Source organism: Megalops cyprinoides, chromosome 18 (genome assembly GCF_013368585.1).
Source record: "Megalops cyprinoides isolate fMegCyp1 chromosome 18, fMegCyp1.pri, whole genome shotgun sequence".
NCBI classification, from domain to species: Eukaryota; Metazoa; Chordata; class Actinopteri; order Elopiformes; family Megalopidae; genus Megalops; species Megalops cyprinoides.
Window position 1 is genome coordinate 24181324 of NC_050600.1, and position 15449 is coordinate 24196772.

General features: G+C 43.6%; 1 protein-coding gene across 1 annotated transcript; it reads right to left on the reverse strand.

Moving 5' to 3' along the window:
• Window positions 1–1068: 1068 nt before the first annotated feature.
• grxcr1a (glutaredoxin and cysteine rich domain containing 1 a) lies at window positions 1069–10193 on the reverse strand. Its single transcript, XM_036550690.1, has 4 exons — window positions 9792–10193; window positions 6556–6795; window positions 2777–2842; window positions 1069–1267 (listed from the first exon to the last, which is right to left on the reverse strand). Exons 1-4 carry the CDS (start codon window positions 10191–10193, stop codon window positions 1088–1090), a joined length of 888 nt encoding a protein of 295 aa, XP_036406583.1. The 3' UTR covers window positions 1069–1087.
• Window positions 10194–15449: the final 5256 nt, after the last annotated feature.

Here is a 15449-nt window from a genome sequence, read left to right on the forward strand (position 1 = left end):
GGGTGATCCGACATGACAGCACTGTGTATATTATCCTGTCCCTGGAGGCTACTACCTCACCATGCTTGGGCACAACACCACAAAGCGCGAGGGGTGGAGCTTTGCAACATGCAGAAAGAGTCCACAGGTTGTGCATGAAAGCAGATCTCTGTTCTTGGCCTCAGACAGTGGACTGATGCATCTTGGGATGGTCAGAGCTGATATCAGTGAGGCCATGAAGTTTTAAGGTCTCAAAGCCACATTACTTAGTGACACAACTTGAATGGTTCTACATCTGACACCATGCTGAGAGATGCTTGAACTCATACATTTTTGTGACCCCTCCCCCATACCATTTCTCCTCCCATATGATGAGCATGTAAGCTTCATAAATCATACAAGTCACCCCACAGTGTGAGGTAGAGGAGCTAGAATCTAAGGAAATGGTTTAAACTAATGGTAATCATCTCGTATGGGGTGCTCTTGTTCCCTGAGAAGGGTGCAGTGCGGATGAGAGCAAGGCTGGCTTACAGCCTTCTCCAGGGGAGCAAGAGGTGATCCTGTGATGCTCCCTGTCCTTTGCGTGACACAAACTGTCCTGAGGGTGCTACATAACCACGAAGTGCACCACTTCATGACCACGTAGTAAATCCCTTTGAAGACTGTGCATTAAACTGTTTCATGCCCACTAGGTACACTGCTTCAAGACCATTCAGTGAAACCCCTCCAAGACTGCTCATTCCAGTCTTTCATGACCTCTGAGCACAGCACCTGTGCTAGGTGCTTGCTGGTCCTCAGTGTGGAGACCAGGTTGTGTTTCTGTTGCCATGGAAAGGTTAGGGACATTTCCCTTATGGCATGGTAATATGAGACGTGGGTGACCAACATAACCTGAGAAACTCCAACCGCTACTCTTGCCCTAGAACCATTACACGAAAAAAAGGAAGCATGTACCATGTCAAATCGCGGGTTTTCTTAGAAACACAGTCTTTATTGACATAACTCCCACAGTTAAAAATGAGACGAGAAACCACGGTAGCCGGGGCGCGTCCCTGCTGGTGCAGTCCCACAGGCAGCCTGCAGGGGGAGGTGGCGAGGCACTGCGGCTCTACAGCGCGCAGCTACGGCAGGGCTGCAGGCCGTTCTCGTTGCAGGCGGTGCACCGCAGGGCTTTGAAGGTGTCCGTGAAGCAGTTGCGGAAGACGGACATCTTGCTGCCATGGCACACAGGACAGGGGATGAAAGCGAAGCCCCCGCAGGTGGGGCATGCGTGGGGGTGCTGCACCCTCTGAGCCAACAGAAAGAGACACTTTAGTATTACCAATGGGGAGGTGCATTAGCTAACATTACCCAGGACAAGTAACATATGACAAAGCATTACACAAAACAAGCTGTACTAATGACAAAGTGTGTAAGCTGACATTACTCAAAACAAGCTATACTAATGACAAAGTGTCTAAGTATCCAGATGAAGGGGCCTTGCTGTTTTAAATGAGACACGATAGGATTATTAAAAGGACACATTGGTGGTATTAATGTCAAAGCCAGCTAGTTAGCAAACAGCACTCACAAGAGGCAATAACATTATTCATGGCACGATGGGACAAAGCACAGGTACACAAGGGAAACACTTCAGAGAGCTGCAGTGTTGTAATTTGGTTGACATGAACAATGACAATGAAGCTCTCTTATGTCTTATGTCTTATGTCTGCATGGTGACTCATTTTGGACCGGCTGATCCTGGATCAGCCAGCAGTCTGCCTTTTTTCACGTCCACCAGCCCATGTCGCTCAGCTGAGAGAGCTCGGCTCAGGCCAGCCCAATTTGCACTCCTGAGTGGTTGGCCCTCCCTAGCCGTGTATCAACAAGTTTTGTGAATACAAAACTGGCATCTCCGCCATCCATAATTGATGTTGCATTTGTCGATGCCCATTCATAATTAAGGGGCAGCCCTCTGGTGCATTACTGATGCCGTGTCCCTGCTTTATCGACCTCGAGCGCAGCTCCCCTGAATGGAAACGGAACAGGGCAGCAATGACCTCCCCTGTAGACGTCTTGTTCTCCTGTCTCCCGCATCAGTGCCCTGTAAATATCTGTAAACATTCACCTCGCCCAGCGCGGCCTGCCCCCTCAGCACCGGTGGTGTTAGAGTTTTCGCCCATTTCACTCTGGGGCAAACGCACTAGGTCTGTGACTTGCTCAACTACTGACGCAGAAGCCAAATGTCAGAAATGAACCAAAGCCAAGCTGTGAAACATGACGGGGTTGCTGGGGAAAACACTATTGATAATGAAGAGTGTTTTTTTTCTAACACAAAAACTAACACTGGCCATAATTGTGGAACCACTTTTACTTAAGTAATTGTCATTGTCTAACATTTGGCTTATGGATCCAGTTCAGCTATGAGTATTATGCTGTTTACTCTTACATTACTTTTGCTCAGCTAATGTTCTTGTCCTTGCTAAAGAGTACAACAGCAGTGGACCTCCAAAGAATCAAACCAGCAGACTCTGGGTTATATGCCCAGTGTTTAAATGCATATATTTAAAAGCAACAATGTGACACATAGAGAAATATCTGGAGACAGAAGACAACTCCCAAAGTAGGATTCTCTGGCACATTATAAGCATCTAGGTTGAATCTAGTTACAGCCAAAAATTCTCTGATCCACTCGCTATGAAAAAAGCTTATTTCATAGACTTTAACAGAACAGCCAGTCACTGCGAAGAAACTGACACAGGCCTTCCCTGGCAGTGTTATTGCTGTTTTTGTGCAAAGACACATTTGGAAATTTTACCTCAATTTTAGTGAGGAGATCCTGAAGCTCTCCCGATTCGTTCATGTCCAGTATTTTCTCTGCACCCTGTGACATGAACACAAACTTGATCAAAAACTGAAAAAGAAGAAGTAATGAAAAGACTGAGTTTTTTTCCCCAGTTCCAACGTTTCATCAGCGGTTATTTTTTGAACCCACATTTTTACTAGAATGACACACACATGCAACACCACAACAAAAATAAAACAGCACAAAGACCAAGCACCCCTGAGTCTCCCTCCTCCCCTGCCTCATATCCCAAATGACATTCCTAATATCGTATCCTGAAATCCAGCCACTGTGCCGTTCCAGTAATAGAAACCTTCCTCTCTAGGCTTGTGGATCCCAGCTGTAGGTAACCCCATACAGCATCTACATCAACTACTTAAGAGAGGATCCTTTGGTGCAAGGGGAGAGAGTGTGGTCACTGACAGCCTGAAGGGATCTTTTCTTACTGCAGTGAACCAGTCGAGTCACACTGCCTTGTTGGCGAATCAGTCAATCAAGAGCCGAATCGTCACTTAAGGGCAGAACACGAGAGGAGCAAGGTGTATTTTTACCGAGAATAATGGAAACGCTGCAAGACGTTAGTTCCTGGAACTCAGCGATATCTGATAATTCCCACGCCATATGTAACAAAGTACCCAGGGCAACCAGGGGGCAAAGCTGACAGACAGAGCTGAGGACGAGCTTCATTGGAAATCTTTTATGAGGAGTCAGATGGAGCCTGCAGACAAAGTTACAAAGAGAATCCTCTGATGATTAGGATTCCAAGAAGAAAAACTAACATTAGCCCATACAATGTCCCATTTCATAAATAATAAAATAAGTGACTATGACATAAAGAAATATAAAAAAAGGTTTGTAGGGGATGGGTTGTCAGTTCTATCTCTAAATTGCAGACAAACTGTACTGCTTGTGAAGAGAAAGTCATAATTATAGACTGCATCTACCATCTTCATCTGTCATTCCAACATGCATAAAAACACCTAGAACATATTCATGAATCTGTGGCAAGTGGGAATTCTATTTATGTTTCATATTTGAATAATTTTATTAAACCATATTAAAATGAACTGAGCCTAAATGCAGTTTACAGCATCTGCAAGGAGTAACAGAGTAGATTACATCCTGAGGCATATGTGGGTATCCCACAGCACCATGGGACAGGAGCACTGGAACCACAGCAGCAAGAGGGTCGAAAACCAACAACCAGAAATAGCATATTGCTGACTGCTAAAGCTAAATTTCATATTTTTCTCTTTGCATGCCGCTCTTAAAACTTCCTTCCTTCCATCCCTTCCAGATGAACTCGGGAATTAAAGTGAGCAGCATATTCCAGTATCATATAGAGGTGAAGAGGAACAGAGCATAGATCCACAGAATATGAGTGCTTCATACCACAATCTTTTTAATAATGGAAAAACACACCTGAAAGGAGGTAAAAAGCCTGGACCATCTATCTAGGTCTGTGTCTACACTTGTAATGGTATGACTAAAATCTGTCCGTACAGTGGAGTGCAAGCCAGAACAGATCCTCACACCAAGATACAGAAAGTGTTGAATGGTGGGTGTCTCATTCACAGGATATGATGTGGCTTTAAACCAGCAGACTTTACACCTGAAATTCAAACTAAAGTTATCAAAAAACAGTCAAGCAATGTGGAAAAGACTGAGGAACATTGCAAATAATCAGTAGCATGTCATCTGTGTTAACTGACATGCAGTGCTAGGTGTCATCAACATTAATGGGAGTATGAGCATTTGATTGATGAATGCCCCAAGCTACAGGTATCAGCTCCTGGTCCAGGGAAGGTATCAGAGAGGAGAGGGGGTGGGGCCTGGTAACTAGTAACCTACACTGGGGAGAATGGTTATTTCCAGTAGGAGTAGGGTTAGCACCTTAGACTTCTATCCAAATATGACTGATGCCCATGAGTTGTAAAACTGAACTAAGGTAATATCATCACTAAGTGGGCAAATGCCATTCCATTTGCTACAGCATGAACAACATGACTAATCATATTCACTGCAAACAGACTGGTTACATTAACACATCTATTATAATGTAAAGCTTGCTGTTCCCTCATTCATGAATAGCAAAATATAACATCCAGAACTTATTCATTCATGACTAAATACTATGACTATGATGGTGAAAGTAAATAATTAAAGGTGTATAAGAAAAAGAAGACTCAAATGGTTAAATATGTTATTCAAAGGTACTTGCCAGCACCTTGCAGTTAAATTGTGTACAGGTTTTATTTACATTACAAATGTCAGTATAACGTTCAGTACAACTGTCAGGGCTCCGCCCCCCTAGCTGTGGTGTTTTTGTTTTTTCCCTGTCCATGTGCTTTTTTGTTTTTCCTTGTGTTCCAGCCCCGCCCCGCTCCCCGCCTGGTCCCCGCCCTCCTGATTGCCCCATTACCTTCACCTGCCTGCCTGCTCACCTGCATCCCATCTCCTCATCAGCCCAGCCCTATTTCTACCCTGCTTGTTCCTGTCTTGTTTGCCAGTTCGTCTCAGTGTTGTCGTACCTGTTTCGTTCCCGCAGTTTTTTGGATGTCTGATTCCTCCGTGTTTGACTCTGCCTGCCCTTCGTCTTCGTTTTCTGCCTGCCGTTTTGTCCTGTTGCCTGATCGTTTGCCTGCCCGGTTCCTGACCCTGCCTGCTTCTGTTACCGACCCTGCTTTTGTCCACGGACTGCCTTCCGGTTTTCGACCCTGCCTGCTATTGCTTCACAATTTGCCTGCCGTCATAAATAAACCCGCCTGGAACCTGAAGCTCTCTTGGTCTGCGACTGAGTCCTTGCCTGAGCCCTTACAACAACATTGTGTTAGAAGTGTTTTTACATGTCCCGAGTGGCTCAGTCAGCAAGGTGTTCTCTTGGAGTGCTGGCTGTGCTGTACAGCCATAGTTCACATTCCCCTCCGTCACATCCTCCAATGAGCACTGACTCCGCTGTAGTGTGACTTGTCTGTGAAAAAATAGCTGCTGGCTTTGTGCTGGTGTATCAGAGGATTCACAAGTTCAAGATTCATGACTGTAGGCAGACAATAGACAATTAAAGATTCCAAAACAAAGTTGCATAATGAGGGGAAAAAAAACATTAAAAGATGTGTTGGTTACATCTAACAAAATAACTTGTCAGTGCTCCGCCCCCTTAGCTGTGGTGTTTTTGTTTTTCCCTGTCCATGTGCTTTTGTTTTCCTTGTGTTCTAGCCCTGCCCCGCTCCCCGCCCGGTCTCCACCCGCCTGATTGCCTCATCGCCTTCACCTGCCTGCCTGCACACCTGCTTCCCATTCCTTCGTCAGCCCTGCCCTATATGTTCCCTGCGTGTCCCTGTCCTGTTGCTAGTTCGTAGCAGTGTGCGGTTTCGTCCCAGCTGGTTTTCGCCAGTGTGCTGTTCCCGTGTTTCGACCTGCCTGTTCTTCGACCCGATTCCTGCCTGCCGCTCTCCCTGATCGCCTGATATTCTGCCTGCCTGGTGCTCGATCCTGCCTGTTCCCGTTTCCTGATCCTGGATCTGCCCACGGACTGCCTTTCTGGTTTCGACCCTGCCTGTTACTGTTTGCGATCTTGCCTAGTGATTTAATAAAACCCATCTGGAACCCGAAGCTCCCGTGGTCTGCGACTGAGTCCTTGCCTGAGTCGTGACAATAACTAGTTTCAGCCATTTCTGAGCTGATGCAGCCAGGCGGCTCTACTTCAATAAGTAGCAGAGGTGACATGACCCAAATAAATAAGGGACCCTCACCCCAAGGTAGTGTCCATCGATGAAGACCACGGGGAGAGAGGGAGGCTCCCCCACTCGCTGGCAACGGTCCTCCAGCTCCTTCCCATACTCGCTGTTCAGGGCAATGTTCTTCTCCAGGAACTTGACCCGGTGGTTCTGGAAGATCTTGCGAACCAGCTCGCAGCGCTCGAAGGTGGTCCTGACCACCCGGAAGCTGGTGGTATAGATCACAATGCGCCCGTACTCCAGCGTCAACTCTGGCTGGGGAGAATCAGTACTTTAGGGGAGACTGGGCACTTTAACCGAGCTTCAGGAGAGAATCTCTACTGTACTTTGCTTTACTCATGAGCGCTTCATGAGGAATTCTGTTAAGAATCAATTCTTTAGAAGAGAGTCAGCACTTTAATGCGTGTATAATGTGTGCATGAGGAAAGAATCTCTTTTTCAGGAGAAAACCGATACTTTAACAAGGAGTACTTGAGCAGGAATTCTGCTCTTTAGGTGGGAATCGGTACATAAAGGGAGAAATGGTGTTGCACAACATTATTCGTAGGTCTAGATCAATTGTGGGTTTTACATATTATACAAAAAGGTGAGAGTTAATAAATGAGTGCAAAAACATGCACACAGTGTGTACTTAAATATTTGTTTCAGAAAATCAATATAGGCAAGATGTCACTACTAAACAGAGACACAGTGCACTGAGAGCATGTTCATGAAGTTCCAGGCCCAGAGCCAATAGGAGCTACTTGAGAGTTATTCAACAAGAAAGCAACATTGTTTTTGGACAGCATGAAATATGAAAAATATGCAAAATTCATACACAATGCAACTGACTGAAACCTTACCAGATGTAACAAGAGGTAGTAATCCCAACAGAATTAGATCTTGCAGAGGTATAATCTTATAAATGAGAGATTTGAAAGACTACATTATCCCTACCATTAACTTGAACACTGGAAAATTTAGCCAACACAACTTTTCTTATATCAAAGCAGACCTTCTCAGCATGGGGAAAAGCCATAATGGGAAAGCATACAACACATTCTTCAATTTGATGGTTACTACAATAGTGACTGCAGCAATCTGTGGACTTCATTTCCCATGAACACCATTGCTAGCCATCATGTATCATAACAACCCCCAGGTACAGCCAAAAAATGAACATTTGAGAGTGACAGCAATGGGAGCAACATAGAGGACTTGCAGACATGATAGCTGTGTCCACAGGAAGCTTGGGGGTGTGATTTTCATTGTGCCTGTCCCATCAGTCAGGGGTCACTCGGGGGTGCTCCCAATTGGATAATTGCTTTCCCTGTGACAAGTCAAGTGTTTGGGGATTGCACAGCTGGAAGGAGATTAAAGCCTGTGGCCAAGTTCATGGTAGAGTGAAACATGCTGCTCTTTTCCGGGGTAAATCCAGCAGGTTGCACCCTTTAACAGGGTCCCCCACAGCTTGAAAAAATGTATGGTTAGACCAGTATGACACCTGAGCAGCCAAGATGATGAGTCAAGACAAGTGCCAATCATCCAGAGGACCTGTCATGTTTCTGAGAACGACAGACTTGGGTGACCAGTGTAGTGTGATGTACAAATGTGACTGTTTCCATGCCACATTATCTATTTGAGGCAGATTTCAACACTGCAACAAAGTGGTTCATGGACACATATATATTCCAAGTTAAAAATAAGACTTGAATGAGCTGCAAACTCAAAGTCAGGAAGGTGAGCATCTAGTATTCCAGTGTATCTTAACAATGTAAACATCTGTCTGAATGCTGACTTATATTATCTGTTACCACTTCATATGAATGGGGGTAATGTCTCAATGAAATGTAGATGCACACCTAAAGATGTATACAAATACCACCAAACCATTATATTTTATATAGTCTTTCAAAACTCATTATAATGAGTAATTTGGACCAATGCTGTGTTTTCTAACTGACGTTTTTTTTTTTTTTTTTTTTTTAGAACAGGTCAAATCGCATTTAATTATTATTTATATGCTCATCTAAGGTATGACTCATGATTTTACATGACTCATGTCTTCAAATATTCATCTGCACGGGTGGATATTTACGTTGAAATTGAGTATATCATTTAGTGGCACAACATCAGCGCCCCACTCAGGCTTGGAAACGACAACCCTTAGATTATGGGCATATTTCCCTAACCGCTACACCGCACCACCGCTCCTTCTTCGCAAGATACTAGCCAGCTATCACAACTTCACATGCCGTTGTCCGTTAAATCACCCTGCTACGTATAGCTGCGTATGCAGACTCACTACAAACCTAATGTATTGAGAGTTCATTAACTTAATTAGGTTCCCCCTGTAACACTTAACGAATTGCGTCATTAATTTTTAAATTGTCGGGGACCCTGTGCTTTGATCTCGCACAGCTGGAGCTCGAGTAAGAGAGAGGAGGTGCGGGATCGAAACTGAGTCATAACCGTTTCGAATGCAGCACTGGTCCGAAACGGGACACTATCACAACCTGTTCAAACCAGAATACACCAGTCTGGGTGGCGCTGAGCAACGCACAAACAAATGAATGTATCGTTGTTGTTTTTTTTTTTTGTTTTTTTTTAAATAACTCATACTACTCAAATGTGGCCTTTCTAACTGTCCTTAAGTGAAGGTTTCAGCTCTCTAAGCAAATTTAAGACATTTGTAACCCTAGTGAGGACGTCTGGACGTTCTTATTGGTCTGGATTACAAATGCTGATTATTTTTCACAAAATAGTGTTTTTAATGCAGGCAAATTGACAGTTATCTACCGTTGCTTTACAGGCAACCGCAAAACGACAACCCCCGAGATACCTTTACTTGCCAGCCCAGTAATGACATGTCCATACCAAAAAACAGACACCACATAGCGCCATTATATAAGTGCCGCTTCTTGAACGGAGGCTGAGTGTTATTGTCCTAAGTACCAAGTACAAAAAGACTTTCACGGTCTGAATAATTCTATAGAACACAAAGTATTTTAAATAATTGTAACTCCTGTATATTCTTCTCATAAGAAGAGAATCTGCTAGAATCCTCTCATAATCTCTTTTCCTTTTCCTTTTAATTTCTTCTCTCATTCTTCTTGAAAAGCCCATGCCAAAACGAAGTCATCAGGAATCCTAAAGAACCGCACTTTTATTTCTTCTGGGAACATGCAAGCTGGGCGTGTGGCCATGGAGGAAGAAATAAAGCAGCTGAAAATCAAAATAGCCACAGGTATCAACCTGATCAATGCACTCACCCCATAGACGTTGGCGAGGTTGCTGAACAGCGCTTGACCGGCGCTGACCTTGTTCTTGACCCCTCTCACTGTCCCGTTTTTGCTGAGGATGTTGACGCGCTTAGTGCCGAATGCCCGGTCCTTCGGGGCTCCCACGTACATAAGGAGGTCATCGGGCTCGCTTTCACTGTCGTCCAGCTCCGAGCCCAGAAATCCGCTGAAGTGACCGCTGGTCTCGCTGCTCGACGGAGTGCTGGCCCTCTCCGCGTCTGAACCGCTGGTGGTGTCGGAATCCAAGGAGTCCGACATGCCCTCATCTTTGAACATCTCCTTCAGGACCCGGCCGCTGTTCGCCGACGACACCCGAAACCTAACTCTCTTCTGCGGCTTCTCGCCCTCCGGTTGAAACGTTTCCCCCTCCATCGGAAAACTGCATGCGCTTTACATTTTCCTGCGCTTTGTCTTTCACCATTTACTTTCATTTGCGGATGAACCTGCTGCGCCAAGTTTGCTCTCTCGTAGACAGCTACAGCCACGTACAGGTACATGTACACCACTGTTCCAAAGAGACTGGCGGCGCAAACTACCACACTGTCAATGTCACCAAGCCATTCAATAATGCAGGGGCAGGTGCTATGGCTACCTCGAAAAAAAAAACTGCCAAATAGTAAAGCGATAGCCCCGGGGTAAATAATTAAACATATTGTGAAAAGTTTCGCAACAGCTTTAAAACAGAGGCAAAGGCCCGGATGATCCAGCTGTTAGAAATAAAACAAATAGAACTTGTGTGGAACAAACCACACAGTCGCAAAATTGCACATTCATTAAACTCCAATGAATATGCAAAATACATGCTGTTCTCCACCAATTTTTTCTTTGCGTTACCTGTGGGGTCATGGTGTTATTTTTCAAGGTATAAGTGTAGCTTATGAAAATCGTTTAATCAAACGGCATGCGAAAACGGGGAGCTTCAAGGTGGAGTTTTCAACAAAATTAGTTTTACTTTGATCAAAATAAAAAAAGGTCTCCCCTAGTCTTAATGAAAACGCTATTTACGCCGAACCAAGTATGATATCAGCACTGCGTTTCCCACATTATGGAATATGACTTGTGTCCATGTTTGAACATTGCATTCTGTTTTGTTAGATGCGTCTTTTACTATCGAATTGAAAGGTAAGAGCGTCTGCTAACTAAATTACGAAATTTAAAGGAAAATGAAACCATTGGAAAAATATTCTCCTGTGTTAAACATCAGTTACGTCACAATATAGTTTTATGACGCATTGACTATGAGGTTCTAATCATCACTCACAAAAAAATCTTCGTTTAACAATGACGCTGTTCTAAATACCGTTATGAGATTTACACGTTCCTAAACAACATACTTCCACTTTTATACTCTAAAACGCAAATTCCCTATCCTGTTTACCACAGATTTCAATATACTTTCCTGACCGTCATTTTAGCCACTAATCTCCCTGGATAATTAGCCTACATTCAAAGTGTAATTATCTTTTCATTACGCTTTTCCCGTTTTCCATCGTTTCGAAAGATCCAAGCATTTTCACGTGTTGCTCTTCCGGTTTAATCAAGAAGGGTGCCCAGTTTGAGACATTAAAGTCTGATGTCTGCCGTAGTCAAGATTAATGAGGAATATACGGGGATTTGACAGACTCATTTCGTGGGGAGAACCGCCCACTGCAACGGCGTGATACATCTTCAACGATAAAGGACTACATTTATCAATTTAGCAGTAATTCTTACCCAGGGAGATTTACATACAGTAGGCTATTAGTGAACATAATGATGCTAAATGAACCACGGGGTCGTACACAACACAAATTAAACAAAGTGTCAGAATACTGGTACCCTGTACCCTGTCCCATCTTAAATTCCATAATGACAATCTGGTCATTTGCCCACTGTTCAACTTCTACGCTTTCTTCAACTTCAATGTATCAAGAACAACTTGCTACTAAAGAAATAGTACTGATGGACCCCGCTTTTGGCCCATATGCTCCACATCGATCCTTTCTCAATATCTAGTCAAAAGTGGCATCACTGATTCAAGTCCTTTGATGATCTTTTATTCATTTTTTTTTTTTACCTTTTTCCACAGCTCTGAGCCTTACACCTGTTGTCTGTCTGTTTTACTTTTAAAGGTCTGAAACGTTTTGCACAGTGGAAAGTAAAAGATATAGAAAATAAAGATTATACTGTGGCTGGTTGCTGCATTTGACGTTGAAATAAACGGAGAAAGTCACCCTTGTTGGACTTAATTTGATCAATATATTTGCGAAGGCTTTAACGTCTGATGGCAATCGCATGGAGTGCGCAGATGGTAGCCTCACACGACAGCGCCCTCTATTTGAGAGAAAGAAATGAGCACGGTGACGATCAGCTCCTGTTCCCTATACTCCTGTACCCATGTACGTTAAAATCCGTACGCCCCTCAGCGGGTCAGCATCATACCAGCTTTTGCATAGTCTACTAGAACTTTGAATATTTTTTGAATTTCTAGTTTTCAAACACTGAATGTGTTCTGTTCCAAGAAAGATATATATAGGTAGCTATAGACGTAGATTATGTATCTTACTAAATGTAATGCAGAAAATATAACAGTCTTAAATTCTTTACAGAGAGTTCAGAATTAATCAGCATTGCGATTAGACGGAATATTCCTTTTAGTCTTCCTGCAGTTTACTAAGAATTCCTGGTAACACTGGATATTTACGTTGGATCACCACCAGGGGGCATATTAAATACTATGTAGACATCGGTATATAAGTAGACAACTGGGGGTGCAACCCCTAAGCACCCCCATAGCGCCTGCCCTGACATCCAGAGAGCAAGAGAAAATACCATAGGCGAGAGCAAGTGCACCATTGTTTCACATTATGTTGTATTTTCTTACTAGATGCTCTTGTCACGAGTGGCTACATAGTTTAAAGTTTGTACGTGTTATGTATTTATACAGCTGGATATAGGTTCAGGTTAAGTCCAGGGGTTAAACAGCAGGAATCCACCTGGAAATCAAACTAGCAGCCTTTTTAACTCCCTATATTTTAACCTTTGTATACTGTGCTACAACGAAACGAGAAGTGAAAAAAAGGGGTGTGTCTGTGCTCCAATGGGTGACCCCACATGCCAGTGGATGCATCCATTCACCAGTGTGCATCATATAGACCGCATTCAAAATATTTAATACACAACCATAAATATGTATTTCCTAAACCTTGTGTTCAGTAGAGAGGAAAGCCCAGACAAAGAACTATCACAGATTGCTTTCATTCGCAAAGGATACACCAAAAAGCAAACCCAGTGTGGCTCTGAAGGAGGGGTTGCACCTCTCTATTGGGACAGGGCTGCTTACCACCCACCAGTAAATATTAAGACAGAAGCACAGATCGGAGAGGCAAAGAGGGAGGGAAAGAGGAGGAAGGAGAGATGGACAGGAAGAGGAATGAGTACAGGTATATGGGTTGCTTTAACTGGTAAACTCCTCAGTCAGAGTTGAGATCCACCTCTCTGAATTCCATACCTGCATATGTTAAGACAGTCTTTGCCATTTTAGAATTTTAAATCTGAAGCAAGTAGTCACTCCAGGGAGGGCTATCTGTGGCATCGGGGAAGTGAGAATTTAATAAAAATTAAATGGTCTGAACCCAGCGGTCTTAGAAATTAATGCCCTTGTTTATCATCCAGCACTCTGAATACTGAACAAAAATGACACCAATTACAAAAACTCCTCACTTAATCAACACGTAAAATAATTAAAATAATTCATTTAATTTAATAATAATTATTAAAGATATTGATGATCAATTAAATCGCTGAATTCGTTCATAGGAAATGAGCAGTCTGGTGGATCAACCTTTGTCAGAATTATACAGTCACAACTGGAATAAATTAAAAAGGTTTATTGAGAAGTTACACTAAGACAAAGACAAAATTCAGAGTCGGGGCTACAGATCTGATCCACTACCTTAACAGACATTAAATTACATAAAGACATTAACAAAACAAGAACATGGATGGATCACGGAATGGATGAATGAATGTGTGAAGAGAAAATTACCCAAGCCAATTGTTTACCTCTCCCAAGGAAGAACACAGGAACCACTCACAATAGTAGCAAAACTCCAAAAGGAAAAATCCCAAAAAGTTGCAGGAGAAACTGAGCCACGGACTGGATGACTGAACGGATGACTGAGCGTCTATCTGAGCTGGCTGAACATCAAGGCTGAGTGTAGGCAAAAACTGAGCATAGGCAAAAACAGAGTGAAGAGGCCTGTTCTAGGCCTGATTTAAGAAGAAGCTCTCTCCACCTCCTTGACCCACGCATAATTAAGTTTATGATGGGGGAGTGCCTGGAAGTTTCTTCAGGACTTAATCTTGCGCCGTAGATCCAAACATCTGGAAATACCAGATATATTTCTGAGATTATCATTTTCATGATCATCGCCATGACACCAAACATTAATAGGCATGGGTTGAGAGGAGAGTTAGCTGAGAGGAACTGGTAAAATGGTAGTTTTGCTGCTATACTGAGGAATACACGTTATCACACAGCACTGGGTTTTCAACATTTTTCCCATGACATGAGGGTACAATTAACTGGGGGGTATAAAAGGGTAAGTGATCCCAACATGTAGATACACACAAAGAAACACACACTCTGTCACGGGGCTCGGGCAAGGACTCAGGAAGGCACAGGAAGGCACGATGTAACATGAGTTTACTGGATCCAAGTCGAAATCCAAAAACAAAGTCAGAACAGGCACAGTCCAAAAACCAGAGGAATCACGGCAAACAAATCTGATAGGCAAAATAAAAAATCGAAGAACCAAGAACAGGCAGGGTCGGAAAACGGGCAGGACAAAGAATGGCTTGGTAACGAAACAGGAAAACTGCGACGAACTAGCAACGATCGCACAACAAAACAGGGTATATATAGGGAGAGTCTGATGAGGGGACGAGATGCAGGTGTGCAGGTAGGCAGGTGATCAGGCGGAGACAGGGCGGGGCCAGGGCGGAGAACAGGGCAGGGCTGGAACACAGGGGAAAACAGTAACATGAGCACACGGAGAGCGAAAACAAAGCCGGTTACGAAACCGCCGGACTGACACACACGCTGAATGTGCTCAGGAAGGGGGGGGGGGGGGGGCGGGGCAACCCTCTGCTGTTGTGGTCCATCTGGATGTTACAGTAGGGGTAGGGGTATTCATATTGGCAGACCATTCGCCCTCTCACCAGTTATGTACGTGTATTTGTTGCCTTGTCTTATCTGCCCTTGGTCTGGCCCTGAGTAGGGAAAGGAATCACAAAACCCCAGACCAGGGCAAAGAACCATAAAATGCATGGTACTCTCCTGACAGTGGTGATAGGATTATAATCTCTGATTAGTGTTGGGTTGGGTATGACGTAATTTTATTTTCCTGTTTGACGCTTGGAGTGCAAAGAGATGAAAGAAAATGTAACCAGACTACTTCAGAATGAATTAGTGCTGCTGTTCTTTAGTTTTTGCTTTTTGTTGTTGTTGTTTTTTTTTTTTTTGCTTTGATGTAAGGCTTTGATCTTTGTGCATAATATCATCAACCACGCTTCGAAAAGTAAGACAGTAATTAAAAATGTACTTAAAGCAGCCAGTGCTATAAGAAACACAGATGTAATGATGGA

Coding starts and splice junctions, on each gene's coding strand:
- grxcr1a (XM_036550690.1), bottom strand. CDS start 10,193: ATGGAGGGGGAAACGTTTCAACCGGAGGGCGAGAAGCCGCAGAAGAGA. Junction 6,796..9,791: donor ACCTCGCCAACGTCTATGGG/GTGAGTGCATTG, acceptor GATTCTCCCCAG/CCAGAGTTGACGCTGGAGTA. Junction 1,268..2,776: donor ATCTCCTCACTAAAATTGAG/GTAAAATTTCCA, acceptor CTGTTGGCTCAG/AGGGTGCAGCACCCCCACGC.